Consider the following 18,967-nt stretch of genomic DNA (forward strand, 5'->3'; position numbering starts at 1 on the left):
ATGAGTTACCGTGGCAACACCGGAAGTTAGGGAAGTCATCATTGATTTCTAATTGGTTTTATTATTTTAATATGTTTACATACATTTGTGATGAAACCTAAATGCAGTTTAATAGTTCAACTGTAAATATGTATTGAAATGTTTCAATTAAAATAGTGGTAGAGGTCACTTCCTGTCCAAGTGACATTGGACGCCTAAGTTGTTGAGACGAGAGGGAGAGAGAGCAAAGAGATGAGAGAAACTGTCTACTACTGGCTAAGCAGGCGTACACGATAATTATTCTAAATATCAAAAACTTGTGTACCCATGTATAAGAAACTTATCTGTGAAAATAACAAATGTAACATGTGTTTCATGTTGTTACAGTTTTCACGGTGTTCCGTAACTTTGTGGAGAGAATAAATTGGTAGATACACCCCTCACGAACAAAAATAAAAACAAGCTCTTGTTCCTCTGTTACATTACACCTGGGAGATTCATTATCAGCTGATGATGATGCCGGAATAGTTGAACTATGTCTCTTGTCCGGTCTGGTCGTTAAGTGTATGCTGATGGTGTATATGCTTTGTTTTTTTGAAACTATAAGGCTACACTGTGTGTTTAGGATGTTGTATAGCATTTGCTGTACATATGGGATATGTGGATCCGTTTAATGTAGCCTATACATTTTACGTTGTGTAGGCCTGTGATGTTTTGAGCCTGTTTTGACGCCCATGTTAGAAGCATCAATAATTAAGTTTTGTTTGATTTATTTTGGTGTTTAGCAGTTTTATATATCGCAAGTTTGTTTTAACCATTGATTTCGGTGCAAGGCCATACAGCAACATTTGTTACCTTAGCAGACAATGACTTTGTTTGAATTTGTATCAATCTGTATGCGCCTTTTTAGTGTAGCCATCATTTTCTAGACAGTAGCCTGTGCTGTGTGCCATGCAATGCCAGGATGCTGTCCTGTAACAGAGAAAGGCGTTTCAATAACTTTCTAGTACAAAATTAGTACAATTCATTTTGTACTATTTCAATAAAACCTATTTTTATGTAGACACACACACACACACACACACACACACACACACACACACACACACACACACACACACACACACACACACACTACAGCACCCACAGCCTTGGTCTTGTGTGACATACCTTATTCTAAAGCGTTTCTCAGGTCTGCTGGTGAAGACCTGCTGAGTTTGTCTGCACGTTTCTTGACTTGTATATAAAAACAGTTAACACTGATCCTGAGGCACATACGAGAACAACTATAGAGAGCCCTAAAGGTCTTTGCACCCATTGGGATTTCCTAGACATGAGCTTTTTCTGGCTTGCAGCCCATTAAAATGAGGCAAACCAATCGCCAATGGTTACACATGTCTATCACAGAGGAAGGTGATCAACTGGACATTGTTGGAAGGATGTCTGAAAAAAAGATTGATGTAATTTTGTCAAACAAATGCAAATGTCTACTTGACCCCTTGAGGGTCCCGACCCCCGTGTTGAGAAACAGTGCACTAGATGATATTTCTCTGGTAAGAGGACTGCTTACAGAAACACATGGTCAGCCCAGACATTCACTCGTCAAACACAGTCATTGTAATTCAATTTAAAGGTAAGTCGTGAAAATTCAAGAAATACAGTGTAGAAAAATTCTCTTTTCCAGGTCCGATTGATCGTGCACATCAGCAACCATTAGACGTATGTTAGACATGTTAGACATATCTGACTAAACAAAAATAACATAAGGAAAAAGAGGCGTTGATGGCTATGTTTTTTTCTTTGAATACCATCAATGATTTAAATATTTTAACTAGCTTGGATGACATGGTTCTCCCTCTGCATGCAGTTCCTTTAGGCAACAGCAGATGGAAGCATTGGAGTTTTGCAGCAGTGGATTGGTCTCTGCTGCAGAAGTGGTGTTTATTTAGTCATTTACATGCAATCGTTTTAGCATCAGCATCTGTGATAAAGATCTAAAATAAAATTAAGCTGAATTTATTTGAGCATTTATTGTACATCTTCATGGCATACACGCTAATGTCTGTGCAAGACAATACTGTGCGGTAAACATTCATTAGCTACGGACTGGTGTAAAATATGAAATGTAACAGAATTATACATGAGCAGAGTTTAATTTCAAACCTACTTTTTAATGTGAGCGTAGCAGAAATGAAGTCTGACAATGTTTTGTTAACCTTTATGCTATTTTAAAGGAAAAGTTTGACATTTTGGGAAATACACCTTTTTGTTTTCTTGCCAAGTATTAGATGAGACGATCGATACAACGCTCATGTTAGTTTGTGAAATATGAAGCTAGAGAAGGGAGACAGTTAGCTTAGCTTGGCATTGTTAAACATGGAGAAGCGTACCTATGTTCCCTGAGTCCTATGTTCCGCGCTTTGTATGTGACCGGGGAACATGTGTTTAACCAACCATTTTATCTGTATATATATATTTGACCTATATTCTTAACTTTGACGTGTTATTATGTTCGTTTATAGCATGCATTTGAACTTAAGCATGTTTAATTTTCAGACGATCAGGATTGTGTATTTTTTATTTTATTTATTCTCTTACTTATTTATTTCCATCTGCAGAGAGGTTCCTCTTAGCTTAATTTCCTTTTTTATCTCAAAATCCTTTCTATATATTTTTTATGTTTTTAACCTTTTATTTCACTTAAATATTTATAATCTTAAATAACTAATCAACTGCTCACCGGTACTAACATGAAACAATAACAATGATATATTATGCCCACTTGGTTTTTATTTATATTTTACTAACAGTGAGGCTTTTTTATTCTTATGAATTGTATTTAAATGTTAAGGTTTGATTTGTGTGCAAATGCATGCGTCAATATTATAGCAATTTATTACGGCACTTTTCTAACCTTTTACCCTGGGTTCATATACATATATTTATATATATATAGTTTTTTTATACTGCACAGGCACACAGTTTTAATAAATGATTTAAAATCTTATTTATTTTAATTGAGATAATATAATGGCTCCTAATGATGTCTGACACCCAGAGGGAGTAATTGTGCAGGAAGAGGGGTATTTGAATAAACAAATCATCTCCTGCTGATTGTCCTATCCAGTGGTACCCCGGATCTCTTTTTAAATACAAATTTGTCTTTTAGAAATAACCTTTTAAACAACAGATTCAGGTCATTTAAGGACGTCTTTAAAGTGTTCTTATATGACACAGAGAGTCCTCTTGTGCCTGTGCCTCCCGTGGTGCCCATCTTGGGCTCCTAGTTTCACGCCAAAGCCTAACCCTAACCCGTTAAGGAATTGCGTGAAAAAGGGGTTCTATGTAAGTATTGCGACCGGGGAGCATTGGACGCTTTTTGGGAAAACGGGGAACCTAGGGATGACCCCTTTCCGTAGCTTCCAGTCTTTATGCTAAGTGACGCTAACTAGCTGTAGCATCACATTTAGCATGAAAGTAGTATTGCTCTTCTCACCTAACTATCAGCAAGCAAGTGAATAGGCACATTCCCCATAATGTAAAACTTTTCCTTCATTACATCGGAGAGTCACTCAGAAGTGAATAAAGTGATACATATGGCGGAGGGAGTGACTGCTGAGGCCTTTACTCTGTGTCTATTGTTTCCAACAATGCAGAGCAGGAAGCTGTAATATGGTGCTGACCATCGCTGCAGCCTGGTCTCACTTCACAGAACGGCCCATCTTGGGAACATCAGGATGCACTAAAGAAAGACAAAGAGTTTGCATCATCATATGCACTATATTTGATTTGTGCCATAAGAGAAGCGGAGTCTCTTACTGTCTTTGTGAGGCTGTAGCTGGCCAGGTCTTGCTGGCGGTCTGAGTTTGTTGGGGAGTTCTGAGTTCTCTCTGTAGTCTCTGGAGTTCAGGGGCTCCGGCATGCCCGGTCGGGACTTGGAAGGTAAAGGAGGCCGGTTGAGTGCCACCCCCCCTTCCGAGCGCGACGGCACCACTGGTTTCTTGTGCGCTGAGGGATGTGAGGTGATGGGGGTCGGAGGCTGAGGTTTGGTCTCAGAGAGGGTGAAGGAGCGGTTGCGTGGGGTGGGCACCGGGGGGCGATCGGGGTCTCCTTCTACTGGTTTGGAGGTTGTAAAAAATGGATCTGGAGGTGTGTGGTGGTCCTTCTGCTGATGGTCTTGGTCCTTGCTCCGTGACTTTGACATTAAACCATATAACGGATTGTCAAACATTTCTGATGCCTTTTCATCCTCACCCCTAGGAAAACAAGGAATCAGATTCACTTTCAGCTTTTAGAGTTATTTTATTTTCAGATCAATATTGAACGGTGAGTTTTAGTGTCACACTGCACCGGAAACAGGCACTTACACAGGATTTACAGGTTTTCCTGTGGGACTGCGTGTGCCCACGTCATAGCCACCCTTCCCTTGTCCGGCAATTGGCAGACTTTTTGGTGGCATGCTGTAACTCCAACCTTTATCGATCACATTGCCACTTCTGAAGGACACTCCCATGTAACTGGGGTTAGAAATATCATGTGCGTGGGAGGCAGAAAACCTGTCAACCAGAAAACAAAAAACATCACACCCGAAGGTCCTGTTTGAGATATTTTAAAGTGACCACAAGTGAAAAAAAATCGTACTTGTTTGGGTCACCGCCTTTTCCCTTTGACGTGATAGTGTCATCCTTTTCAACTTTGATAAAATCTGAAAACAGAGTACACAATATTGATGCTACAAGGACTGAAGTAGAAAGCATTTGATAGGTAAGTCCTGAGCTGGTTTCCAGACTAACCATATAACTTCTCAGTGGGCTTGCTCTCAGAAGACGTGCGTAACTGGATACCACCTGTCAAAGTGCCCGTCTTCTCTCCATGGTGAGTCAGTATGATCTGGAACTCTGTGTAGCAGAACTGGGCAGCTCGCAGTGCAACACAACCCTCCCCTTTGGGAATAAGACACCAGGAAACTGTTATGTACTGCTCAGCTCAATGCATCTGCAACACAAACCGTGTGTACGCTCATTACCGTATGATTCGTCGCAGTCTATCGACTTCACACAGATGAGGATGTGCTGGTCCAAAAGATACTCTGGGTCAGAGATGATAGGGGTGAGCTGAAAAGACAGAAAGGACGCGAATGATGACTTCTCATCAGAACAGGTCTTACTCTGCACAGTAAGCTCCTTCCTGTTATTTTACCTCCACTTGGTTGCCAAACCAAACTTTTATTGACCCCTCCGAGTGCTCTGTGTTCTCTCCCTCTGAGGTCTTGACTGTTTCTGTAGACATATAGAGAATCATTTATTTTGATAATCTCAGCCCGTTTTAAAGCCGAATCCGATGTGATAAGGTCAGTCGTACACAAAACATACTCTCCAAGCAGCTGGAATGGTATTCAATGAAGAACTTAGTCTTTGATTTTGTCAACAAGGTGGCCATGCAGTTCATGATCTGTATCCCACCTTGAGGTGCGCTGTCTAGGTCTGGTAAAAAAAGACAACATCATCATACAACAACATCTGTTATTTGGGAGCGTTTAATAACATTAAGCCAGCCGCGGTGAGCCGTAGACGGTGATCATACCTTGCTTGGAGACAAACTGTGAAGCTACTCCGACCTCAAATGAGGCGAATAACGGTGAGTGGTCACTGGTCATGATGTCATTAGTGCACCCTGCAAGTTGGAAAGTTTGGCTGAATGAGTCTGTCACATTAAATGCCATAAAGGGACACTCCAGCACATTTGCATTACACTTTCATTAAGTTTGGGGACACAAATATAATAACAATGATCAAAATGTGCAGCAGATGTGCAGTAAGACAATTCTCCTTTAAGCAAATGTTTTCACAGGTCAAGTCCTCATGACAAGTAAAGTGATCTTCATGAATAATACATAATAAACAGGTCCATATATTTTGAAAATATAATACAAATGAAAAAAAAATGCAATTTGGTACTAATTATGTGGGAAAATATGAATTTCATTAAATAAAGAAAAGGCTCTGTTGAAACTATTAAATCAAATGTTTTATTGGGAAATTTAATGTCCAAATTTGTTGAATTGAATGTTTTTCTGTAAACAAATTCCATACTTTTGCTTGAGCCTTGACCAATGCTGGATTTTTGAGGAAAACAATATTGATGTTTGAGAATTTTAAGAATTGTGACGAATTAGAGTAGATGGTGGATGGTAGATGGTAAATGGACTTGTTCTTATAAAGCGCCTTTCTAGTCTTCTGACTACTCAAGGCGCTTTCACAGTGTTTGTCACATTCACCCATTCACACAGACATTTACACTGATGGCAGTGGACATCTACATACCATCCAATCTAACCATTCACGCCACATTTACACACCCATGCGCAGTAAGAGGAGCGATTCGGGGTTCAGTGTCTTGCCCAAGGACACTTCGACATATGGACCTGGGGAGGTGGGGATCCAACCGCCGATCTCACGAATGGAGGACGACCCACTCTGAAGTTGGTATCTACATACCATCTAATCTAATGTAACTATTCACACCACATTCACAAACCTATGCACAGACCTGAGGAGCCGGGGATCGAACCGCCGATCTCTCAAATAAAATGTGTGAACTTGTACTTTAATATAACTGCAATGAGCTTATATCGGCTAATATATCGGCCTGGCTGACATTCAGTTGACCTGCTGCGCGTCAATTAAAAGACAATTAATTGGAATAATTTGGTGGAAGCGTAACAACTAAACACAGTCTCTATTTTCTGTTTAATTGACACCAAATGACATAGCCTAGTTTTTTTAGAACCCTTCCTCGGAAACCATAGGAAATAATTCAGGAACGATGGGCCCCATTAAATAGAGCACTACCAGTTACATCATTTTGAATTACTCACCATATGCTTGGCAGACAACATGAACCAGAGGGTATGACTTCCTCAGGACACGATCGCACCATGAGGGCAAGTTGTATTTTGTCTGTAGAGTCAAAGTCATCATACATAAATACTGACTACAACAGTTTTCACAGACAGGGCTTTATCGCAATTGGAGCATTAAAAAGAAACTGGGAGAGAGGCTATGCAATTACACGGAGAAACATGATCAAACGTTCTTGCTGGTATGGATCCATATGGTTTCATATGTCGGAAAGGGAGAATTGTTAAACTGATCCTGGTGACTGTAGATGAGTTGTATCATACATTTTCTACGAGCCAGAGTAACATATCTTCACATTGACTTTTTGAACCTGAAGGCTTAAAGCAAAAACCATGTTCTGTGTTAATGGAGAGTTGTGTTCAGTGCTGCAGTTGCTTTTAGTGTTTCTGCACTGTGGGCCATGAGAGTGGCGACACAGTAAAAATACATGTAAGCTTACCCCTGTGGCCTTGGCCTTTGTGTAGGCATACTTGTCTCGCGTGTCTCTTTCAAAGCGATACGTGGGTGCAAACGTGATTTCCTCTTCATCTAAAATCATAATAACATGATTGTTAACAAGATGTGATTTTAGTTTTGATATATATTGACAACGAATGAACTGTAAGGTGATGAAAAGAACAGAGGAACACGAGTTAGACACATTTTGCTGTATGTCTGTACCGATCAGTATTCTCAATGTGTCCCAGGCTCACCGAAATGCAAGAAGACCTTTCCCTCTTTCTTCTCCATGCTGAGCTGGTCTTTACTGAGGAGTTCCTGGTACTGCTGCTGTTTGATCTTTGTCACAATGTTCTCAGCTTCCTGTGAAGGGAAACAGTGCAAAGTAATGACTTTCCTGTGTAAAAGTGTTAGCAGCTGAGAGTTCAGACACCTGACAACCAGAATGCTCTTTTATGCACCAACAACTTAATTACAGCACCTCTCAAATCTCTCATTTCTGAAGAAAATATCATGAAAAGACACATTCCATAATATACATATATATATATATATATATATATATATATATATAAAAACAGACACATATATTTGTGTATCTACATGTTGGTATTGGGAAGATTTATAACAATAGAAGCTTAATTAATCGGGTTCCAAGTGCATACAGTATGTACATCGTATTATATTTTATTATATTTTATTTAGCAAACGACATTCGACACCAACTTACTGTTGATGGGAATTCAACACGGTAGTTCAAATCCCCAAACCAGAAGAGGTGGGTGAACCGATGTGTGATGTCAAATGGATTGAGCTTCTTATCTCCCAGATTCAGAAACCGCAGGATGCTGGTGTAGTTCTGATTGCGTCTGCAAGTACAGACAAATTAAGCCTATTACAAGAATATCAGATATATGACACAATAAAGTCAGAGATTATAATATTGCCTAAATAATACAGTGTATAATCAAACAATAGAGAGATTTATAAAGTCCTCAAAGTCTGTGTAGCTAAGCGTTAGCCAGCTTAATTCAAAGCAGTGGTGATGACAAACCTTTGTCATTAATTTACACCATCCAGGGCATGTTCAGTTAATTCTGCACTGCATGCTAAAGCATAGAATTGTAGCTGTCGCTAAATCATTTAAGCATTTTGCTTCTATCTTAAACAGCTATTAAGATGACATTATCTTCATCTTTAAGTGCACATCTGTCTTCATCAAGGACACGAGACAGACACCAGCGTGGGGAAGATAGGGACTCTGTTTAAATGAAAAGTGTGCCACGTGTGCAAAGACCGAAAACAAAGGAAATTGAATGACTTGAAAATAAAATGTACTAGTTGAAGATAAAAAGAAAAGTAAAATATTATTATTATGATTATTATTATTAATAATATTATTATCATTATTATCATTATAAGTAAATAAAAAGTTTTAATGTATATTATCTGCTGATTAGTGATAAAGGAAAATTAAATGGGTTTCTGATTTTTTTTCAACAAACTGAATGGAGGTTTGAGAAAAAGTATTGAGTTGAATGTTCTATTTGAAATACATTTAACATATGCAGAACCATTTTTCATAACCTTTTTTCTACATTAGTCAGTTTTGGGTGGTAGTAGCCTATCTGCAGAGCTACAACAACCAGTCATAATGCTTAGGGCAGTCTGTATTACACCTGAGAGGCAAAAACCTGGGTCAAAAAGGTCCACAAAAACCTTGCAGCTGCTACTAAGTAATGGGGCCCAGATGAGCGGAACTGTAAAGGGGGGGAATCCCCAGTTGAAACGACACCCTTGGTCCCTCGTTTATAAACATAATGTTACTTATACATTTAAACATTTAAGTAATCTGTTGCCTGACACCTGAGCTTCTTCTCACTTCCAGAGGTCAGGTGACTGTTGACAAAGCCAAACGATGTCCCATTGAACATAAAGGACACCCCCACTGCTCCCTTATTTCCTACAAAACAAATATCAAAGTGAATACTGATCGTTATTGTTCAATGAACTTTGATGACAGCTCCTTAAATGGCTTGTAGAGAAGTGGAACTGCTTACCCAGAGTATTGGCAATCCCCGTCTTAACGCTGTCTGAAAAGACGTGGGAGATCCTGTTTTCATGCTCAGGCTTGGCCAGGACCACAATCCGAATGTTCCACAGAGTGTGGATTGCCACCTGGAGGTTTTAAGATGTTGTGATGTAATGATGTGATGCACCATTCAGGTGTAGGGTTGTTACTTTGTCACTGTCACTCACTTGTTTAAAGCTGATGTTTGTGATTTTCCTCAGGACACCTTTGACTGTGTCTGCCCACTCCCTTTCGCCCAAAGGATCCTCCTGAGTCCCAATGACATAAAAGTCATGCGGGATGTGATCCGCTGTGTCATCCTGCGTCTTCCCTTGGCCCTTGCACTGAAACCAAGAGCTGATGTTGTGGGGAGGCCCAGCATTTCCTGCAGGTTTTATGGAAGAATTTTTTTACTGCATCTTTTTACTGCATTATCAGTCATGAGTTCAAATTTCTTAACACTGAAGATGTTAACATTGTTACCCATGTTCCAGGTGCCAACAAACACTGTGATCATGTCTGGTTCAGGCTTTTCAGAGTGCTTGTTCTTCATTTGTTGAAGAAGTTGGCAAAACCCTTCCCTTTTCTGGTGAGACACATTTAAAAAAAACACGTTTCTGATAATGAATGCTTTTAAACATTATACCTCATGAGTTGCATGTGACTGAAAACTTAAAGCCTCTGAAAACGTATTTTCTTAATCAGCTTCTTCTGATCCTTTCACTGGTTTGAATGGATAATTGGACATGAGAAACATTTGACAGTTTTTAATTTGATGCTCATGAAACCCATGCTAATGTTGCCAGACAACTGCAATCAAATTAGATCAGTGATTATTTTATGTTATAGATGTACTCCTGATTTAAAAACAAGATTTCAGGGGCCTTAAGCTAAATCAGGATAAAGCCAGTTGATCAGATGTTTGTTACCTTTGCATCATCAAACACAAACTCTTTACGCAAAATCTTCTCTTTCTCTGTCTCCGCCACAATGACAAGCTTGGCGTGCATTTTCTGGGATTTCACCAACTGCAAGACTGAAAAAATAATCACAGTCTGTGTCATGGCATTGTAAACAGCCAAGCTAGCTGCTCAGTGAAGTAATACTGGTGTTTCTAGCTCAATATCCTCTTAATATGACACAAGTTCTTTTGTTCTCAGGAATGTTTTTTCCTTATAGCTTAAATGATTAATGTTTATTTTCCTGGATCAATATGTTGAAATAACCCACCTACACTTTATAGCCTACTCCTCGAGACCTACACCGTCACATGTGCGTGCAATATTGTTTTCTTGACATTGATATCGCCACTGCGCTAAATCGATAATTACCATTCAAACTGCATTTGAAACTGTGACAATAGCCCTCATCAATCTCTGACAATGATAGATTAGATCAAGTCAAAGATATCAAATCTTTTAAATCCCTAGGATTACAGATGTAAAATGTTGTCTAATGTGTTGTATTAAAGGAACATAGAGCTGGGGAACATAGGACCTTGGATGACTACTGACAGTGGTACTTTGAACTACATGCGAACATCAGCAGAAGTTCAGCAAGCTAACTTGATGTTTACCATCTCCATCTTGGTTTAGTATTTTAGCAGGTTAACCATTGCTAATTACCACAACAGAAACCTACAAAAATAAAATGACCTGATGATGGTGCTGGATGAAAAGTTAAGGGATCACCAAAATTATTAGAAGTAATGCTGAGAAAGAGATGTTTGTAACTGTATTAATTATGGTAATCCATCCAATAGTTAGCAATATATTTCACTTAAACCAAATATGTCAACCTCATGGAGTACTAGAGGGAAAGTCAGAGGATGACCAAAGGATGATTCATCCTCTGGGGACCATGAATGACGAAGAACCAAATTTCATGGCAATCCATTCAATAATTCTTGAGATATTTCAGTCCCGGCATAAGTGGTGGGCTAACAAACGACCCACAGACTGACCATTGCTAGAGCCACATTGCCTGCATGAAAATAAAAAGGAAAAAGATTACAGAGCAGTTTGATTTCTTACTTTTGTTGTGAACAAAGAATTTGTCTTCAGGCCCATCTTTCGACTTCTTGAGATAGAGCTTCCCACATTCAACATCTACTTTAAGGAACATCTTCGTGGGTATAGCCAGAGATTCTTGCTTGACCTGCAAGTGAAAGAGGAAACGGGTCAAATAAAACCCAAACCTCCAGACATTTAAGATAATTTCATTTTCCTGGATTGTTATACAGTTACTAATTTAGAGAAGCACCTCAAATGTAACAAGTGGTATGAGAGATTTCCTGTGACCTCCATCGTATCCAACAGACTCAAACATAGAACTTTTAGCCTGAAAAAGAAAAGGAGAAGTGTTTTTTCATCTGTAACTGGTAGGGATGTAAAGAAAGGCAAAAAGTACCACGAACCAGTAAAATATGAAGTTATGAACCACATAACCAAGCTCTGCTGCTTCTGCACAGTTTCTGCACAGCGTTTCTACTCGCGTAACAGGTAAAAGGTCAATGCTAGACTCACGAGACTCGCATTGACAAGAGTATAACATTGGAGTTACGTTGAATGTTGCTATGGGGTAGATGCTAGTTAATACCCGCTGTATGTTTGACAGACTGTTTGAGACTGACCATAAGGGAGTAGGCCTATAGTGGCACTTTTTTTTAATCAAGAAATCACCAATAAAGGCTTCTAAACCCAAAATGACACAACAAAACACTTTCCGGCAGAAAATTGGTGCTAAATTAACAACATTAATTACAAACATTAAAGCTTTCCATAACATTAGCATGTAGCTTCATGTCACTTAGTTGGCAGGGGAATGACTGTGGAGTAATGTTATATCAGCATTTTCTATCATCAAAAATCACCAATAAAGGTATCTAAACCAAAAACAACACAGTCTAAAATTAGGGAAAATGAACAACATCTGCAACACAGATTATAGCTTTCCCTGACATTAGCATGTAGCTAGCTGTGTGTAGCAGTGTAAAATGAAAACACTGCAGTAAGGTCTGTTGTTGTAATTTCAGATCACATTCCTGCTGTAACATGTTTCGCTACACTCTGTAACCTCCTGTTGAAGCTGTTGAATGGCGTTGAGTATTGAGTAGTAGCAGTGATGACCTCAACACGTCTAGCGGGTATTTATTAGCATCTACCTTGCTGTCGTTGCTTGTGGGGAAGAACAACATGGCCGACACAGTTTAAAGTGCACCATCAAATCTAAAATCTTAAAAATTTGGAAGAAATTTGGATTCTATAAGAAGCAAGGAAATCTCAACAAAAGTCTGGCCATTTGAAGTGTGGAGGTATAAAGTCCAGCGGCAGCACAACGAATCTTAAAACTCACCTTGTGCGATGACATGGTGAAAGTTATGCAGGTGAGGAGGAATATGTGGATGCTAATAATGTTACAGCTAGCACAACAAGAACACGAAGACAGACACATGGATCTTAAAAAGTGTTTCCAGCCACAACTAGACGAGGTCTAAGGTCATCACACGATCAACTGTATAGCTGTTTAATTTGATCAGGACCTAAAATTTGAGAGTGAGTTAAAGTCATGGCTTTGGTGACATGGTTAATATGTTAAAGTTTGTTTGCTCATACAGTAGACTAAGTCCTTTTTTCTACCTGTTTCTTTTGGAAAAGTAATGACCACAATAACATGCTATTCTGAAATTACACTGGGGGCAGCGGTGGAGTGGGTCGCCAGCTTCCCCGGTCAGCACGTCGAAGTGTCCTTGGGAAAGACACTCAACCACAAATTGCTCCCCGTGCTGCGCATGGGTGTGTAACTGTGGTGTGAATGATTAGATTAGATGGTATGTAGATGTCCACCGCCATCTGTGTGAATGTCTGTGTGAATGGGTGAATGTGACAAGTAGTGTGAAAGCTCCTTGAGTAGTCAGAAGACTAGAAAGGGGCTATATAAGTAAAAGACCATTTACCATACTGTAGATTTGCATTCCATTTTCTTCCCATACCATAATGGAAAGTAGCACAAATACTGACTGATCTTTTATGAAATATATACATTTGAAGGTAAGGAGCAGTGCCACTTTTATAGAATTAGCTTATTTCAATTTATTATGTTAAAAGTTTTCATTAAACAAATGTTGAGAACTGAATGAGATTGCATCGTATTGCAGCCAACCACACTACATACTATACGTAATAACCAAATGAGCCACTTTACCTTATCTTCTATAGAGTAGAGCAGTTTTGTCAGTTGCTCAAGCCGAAAGGATACAGATTGACCTGAGTCGCCAGTCTGAAAATAAAGGAAATAATACATGATGATAAAGGCTTTTTTGTTTGAGTTGACAATACTGTAAAGGATCAAAGGTGCCCCCAACTTGTTTTGGAAATTGTCCAATCCCTGGTGAGAGCTGTTGGTCCAATGCTCTATGAAAGACCTCCAGAGCTGGCAGGATGCGGGAAATTTCACTGTCTCGCAAAAAAAGGTCAGAACATGGTTAATTCAGTCCTGTACAATGTGGTCTATAGAATATAGGGGCTGGTTGCCCCAACAGGGCCTGGTCTTAAAGTAAGTCAGTTTTAACTTGGTGTCCTAAGTCTGACCAAACCGGTTTCAACACCACCAGTTTGATGATTTCTTTCCTAAAAAGCACATCTTTCTGTGCCTTTAGGAGGTTTTTCCACTTTTTACGAAAATCATTTTCTAAACAAAGATCTCTTGTGTCGGTTGCACAGCTTAATTGATGTATCTCAATGTCCAATTTCCTCTTCTTTTTCTATAATTCCCCAGAATAACGTTGCAGCAAAAGATGAATGATTAGCTACGCATTAGCAAGGCTGTGGGAGACTGTTAACATCCTAGTGATGCATGCTGCTAGGCAATAGCCATTCACATGAATTGGCGCAGCTAAGACTGGGCATAGTTAAGACTAGGCTTTAGTTTGGTTGGTATCCATTTTAAAGACTGGACTTAACAAAGACGTAGAAGTTCGGACTTGGCTTAGGAAAAAACAGTTGGTGCAACCCACTCTTGGTAACTATACCTGTTTAGATTCCTGCAGATTGCCATTGTTAGCTTCTTCAGCCCGGGGAGGTTAGGGTAACCATTCTGTACTTGTTCAGCATCTAAGCAGATTGAGGTCCTGAAGTATTCTTGGATAGCCATTTGATGCTCTTCTGGTATTCTGGAAATATGAAACAAAGAAACACACTGTTTCAATATTCACACATTACTCAACTTTAGTCAATGTGTCAAATCCTTGCCAATTGTAGGACTCAAAAGTCATACGTGGACAAGTCCATATGCTGCAGTCTCATCAGGTAGGTGTCTGATAAGGACTTGGGGTCACTTTCTTTCACATCGTTGGCTGAAAAGTTCCTGGGTGGAAGCTGTGGTGGAAGATTATTGGATTCTGCAGGACAGAGGTGTATGGGATGTTTAGGAAATCTATGACAGGCACAGTTTTACATTGTAGCCAATATTCAGATGAAGTGAAGTTATTTGACCTGGCTCCTCGTCTACCTCCTCCTCCCTCTGGACAGGATACTGCAGATGTGTGACCAGACCCATGTTGGGACTGTAATATGCCTCCACCAGCTCAGGCAGCATAGAGAAGAATCTGATAGGAACTCCCTCAGATGCCTAAAGGATCAAATACCTCAGACTTCAGCAGAACTGAAATCTTATGTTGTGCTATTGTTGCACTGGAAGACATTTGTGTTTTTTTTTTTTTTTATCAAACCAGGTGACATATTCTTTCAGTTTTACTTCCCATGTGATGTCATATATGTCTCATTGCACCATCTGTTGTTTCCTCCAGCAGACTAGAGCTACATGTGATCAGCTAAGTTCCTTAAGCAGCTGTTTTATGAGTTTCAAAAGGTTCAGCAGATCTTTATTTAGTTTATTCTTATGATCTTACTGATCATTGCTTTTCATCTGGTTTCAAACACACGGTTGTTTGACCTGTTTAATAGCAAACCACCCCTGATCTTGTGCCTATTTGAAACTCAGAGGTACTGCCATTACAAATAAAGTGATCAAGCACCTATCTATCCAATAGAACTGTTGTGACTATACTCACTCAACTTTGAATCGTAGATGCTTGCCTGTTTGAACTGGAATAAAATAGCACTACTCTAACCCACCAGTCTGCATAGCATGCACAAATTACAGAAAATTACTACTACCCTCTGATCATTTCTAGACAGTAGATTTTGGAGGCACAGGCAGTTTTTGACCAAACCACATGCATCTCACACAGTTGCACATTTTTGCCTTTACTTACAGCTTAATTGAGCAGGAAATAGTTTTATTTTAGGGTTAGGGTTACACTTACAATAAGTACACCATGAGTATTTACAGTCCTTAGAAAGTGATTATGCGGAGTTATGATGACTCTATATTACCATTCTAGTAAATACTAACCCAACTCAAACACTGGTACTTTGAACATTTTATATTATTAGTTTGTGCAGTTGGATATAAAATGTTTCAGGCTGGCTCTTCCTTCAAAAGAACACGAAAAAAACAAAAAGGTGGTCCTTTTTTCATGGTAACTGTGCAGGTTCCCATATGATTACACTTTTTCTAGCTTTAATCGTATGCTGATGATGCTCAATTATATCTGCCTAAAAGAACCAGCTGCTTTCACTTCCTCCAGGTGGGGTGGCAGTAATTTTTTTTATTTTTTTTGCAACTGCAAGTTATATACCTACAGTATGCCTCCAAGAGTAGCTCTTCTTCACCAGTCACTAATAACTATTAAGCATGGCTGTAAAAACACCCAGATACCTGAGCTTTCCCTTCAGTCTTGTAACATTTTTCAGTAAAGCCCCTATGCCCACACACAATAATTAAATGTCAATAAATAACAAAGGCTTGGGTCTAATAAAGGCAGTTGTGACAGCTATTGCCATTAAATGTGTGTATAGCAGAAGCATTATTGCACTTGGCTTTATCAGTAGTAGATTTGTCAGCTTTTGGTATTACTAATTAGCCATCCATATAATATTGTGATGCTACCGACACAAGAGCTTAATGTTTCATTTGATTTAAAAGTTTTGTCAATGTCTCTGTTTGAATGAAAATGTGATTGACTCAAGAGCAAGACTAGGATCTAAAGCCACGATAGCAGCCCTGTGAGTCTGTACTACTGACAGTTGGTGTTTTAAGGTAAATGCTAACATGCTCATAATGACAATGTTAATATGCTAATTCTAAGCAGGTATGTACTGTTTACCATTTTAATTTAGTGTGTTAGCATGCAAACATTTGCTAATTAGCACTAAATTCAAATTAATGGGAATGTCACCAGTTCTAGTATTTGGTCATAAACCAAAATGTGGAACAAAGTGAAATTTTGACCTGACGGTGGTGCTAGATGAAGGGGGGGTCATCAAAAACATGGCAATTCTTCCTCTTTAATGCTATGAATTATTTGTCTATGGCAATACCTCATTGTTATAGCTGTATTGTTGTATATCGTTTAGAATATTTTATGGATTTTATTATTTCTGTTGTAAAGAGTGTCTTTTAAAGTGCTATATAAATCAAATGCAGGCTATTATTATTAGGGTTTTGCTGGGCATTGCTTCTGATTTCCCTTAATTAATTTAAGTGATATAAGTGTTATTTAACCCCCATCCTGACTTCCTGGATTCTATGAATCGATATCGGAGCATTCAAATGAAAATTGATTAGAATCGGAAAGTCTTTAGGCCCTGCTCGAATATAAATCCTTCCAATAGTTATTGAATTGTTTAAGTGTGGACCAAAGTGGTGGGCCGACTAAGTGAACAAGTGTAAGGCAGTTAACGTGGTTAAAAATGTTGCGACAAGCCAATGGACAAGCCAGGGTTTTTTTTTTACAAAATATATAGCTAAATGTTTAAATAGCTGCCTACCGCCACTTAGTTCTGATGTTAGGAGAGAAATAGACCTTTATCTTTACATATGTTGTAAATACTTAATACCAACAAGTCTATAACCATATTCTGACTTACAAAATACTGGTGGCTTTTGTCAAACTGTCAACTCACCTGGACAGAGAGCTTCCTATCCTCATTTGGCAGGATTCTGTATGTGTACACACAGTTCTGGTATCTGTGGTTAAAGTAAAAAAATGCCAATTTAGGTCTCTGGAAGATGACATATGTATGGTAATTTAATATATATATATACATATATAGATATATCAATAAAGCACCATAGGAAATAAACCTCAACATGAATATATATTCAATAAACATATATACAATATATTGCAATCCAATATACAAGCAACACAAATATTACAATCGAATTGTGCTATAAACATTTTCCCTATTTTATATACAACCCAATACTATGTAAGTATAAACTATCATCCCTATTTTATAAATGACCTAGTACAATATACATATAAACAACTATACCGATTCTATAGTCTACAATATAAATATAACTATATTCTATATGCAACCCCAAGTTTGGATAGCAGGTTGGAGAATGATATCAGCTGCAGAGGGCAAAGGCTGGTCTTTGTGGTAGCACAGTATGCAAATAGGGGAACTAATCTTGCAGTACAGTGCGTATGTGCAAAAAATGTGATATGATACAATGAAATACTAAAAGGGGAAATTAGAACGTTTAATCGAATGATTATGTTTTGTTATTTTTTTGTTAAACCTGATGCCAAAAACATTCAGTCGAGCCATGTCATGGGTTTCTTCCATTAGTCGGGATCATACACTCCTTTTAGTGCATGTTATGAAGGTTTTTGAACAAGTAGCAAGAATCATTGTCCACTCTAACATAAACTGCCAGTGCAATAGTGAGAAACAAGGAATGTCAACTTACAAAACACAGAGGGCATATGCTCCCTGTATGGACTCACTGGCCCGGATAAGGAAGCTTCCATCTCTTGCTGCTTTGGAAAGTAGATCCTCAGCTTTGGATCGAGTTATAGTACCATGGCACCAAGGCTGATAACTTGGCATCCTGTTTCTCACCCAAGAGCCTGAGCTCAAGAGTTTTGCATCTGTTCTCACACTATATTCCAGCAAACCAAAGTGGACTCAGAATTTCTTTCTGGCTATTTTCATCTTTTCATGGTGCATACTTTTAAAGCCTGTCTTTCACTTGTTCATCTTCTGCCTCCGAAAGCTGTAAAAGGAAGCTGCTACTAGCTCGGCTCTGAACTTCCTCATTTGAGAGTTAAGAGAGGAGGGCCCTGGTGCCTCCACTCTGCCTGTTATATGACAGACCCACAGAGCTGTAAATGGAAATACAGACTTTCACTTGCTGAGTAGAAATCTTTATCACATTACTTTAATGATTAACCAGCATTCCCTCTTTAGTTCCTGGGCACCTGCTTGTAAATGTGAACTGTGCATAAAATAGTGAACCCATTTGTAAAAATTTCAGTTGAAAGAAATGAAAAAGGGAAGCAGAAAAAAGTCATGGTTTGATGATTTTAACTTTTCATAGTCAAATAATTTACTGATGAATCTACTAAATACAAAGTATAAGAAGCCTCATTTGGTTCCCAGATGCATTTTTAAAGGTCAGGGGATTTGACCTGAAACAAGTC

At 38.8% G+C, this 18,967-nt stretch overlaps 1 protein-coding gene across 1 annotated transcript; it reads right to left on the reverse strand.

Moving 5' to 3' along the window:
* Positions 1-1,944: 1,944 nt before the first annotated feature.
* On the reverse strand, positions 1,945-18,526 carry inpp5d (inositol polyphosphate-5-phosphatase D). The gene is made up of 27 exons (XM_083940310.1): positions 18,235-18,526; positions 17,436-17,499; positions 14,901-15,036; positions 14,683-14,806; positions 14,438-14,578; positions 13,772-13,862; positions 13,612-13,686; positions 11,671-11,748; positions 11,442-11,565; positions 10,338-10,444; positions 9,892-9,994; positions 9,597-9,793; positions 9,398-9,515; positions 9,204-9,300; positions 8,068-8,206; positions 7,592-7,700; positions 7,339-7,427; positions 6,857-6,938; positions 5,563-5,652; positions 5,352-5,462; positions 5,179-5,258; positions 5,006-5,093; positions 4,773-4,922; positions 4,621-4,684; positions 4,347-4,535; positions 3,799-4,235; positions 1,945-3,721 (listed from the first exon to the last, which is right to left on the reverse strand). Exons 1-27 carry the CDS (start codon positions 18,372-18,374, stop codon positions 3,681-3,683), a joined length of 3,264 nt encoding a protein of 1,087 aa, XP_083796436.1. The 5' UTR covers positions 18,375-18,526; the 3' UTR covers positions 1,945-3,680.
* Between the last annotated feature and the right edge of the window lie 441 nt (positions 18,527-18,967).

The sequence above is a fragment of the Echiichthys vipera genome, assembly GCF_963691815.1.
Source record: "Echiichthys vipera genome assembly, chromosome: 3".
Lineage (NCBI taxonomy): Eukaryota > Metazoa > Chordata > Actinopteri > Perciformes > Trachinidae > Echiichthys > Echiichthys vipera.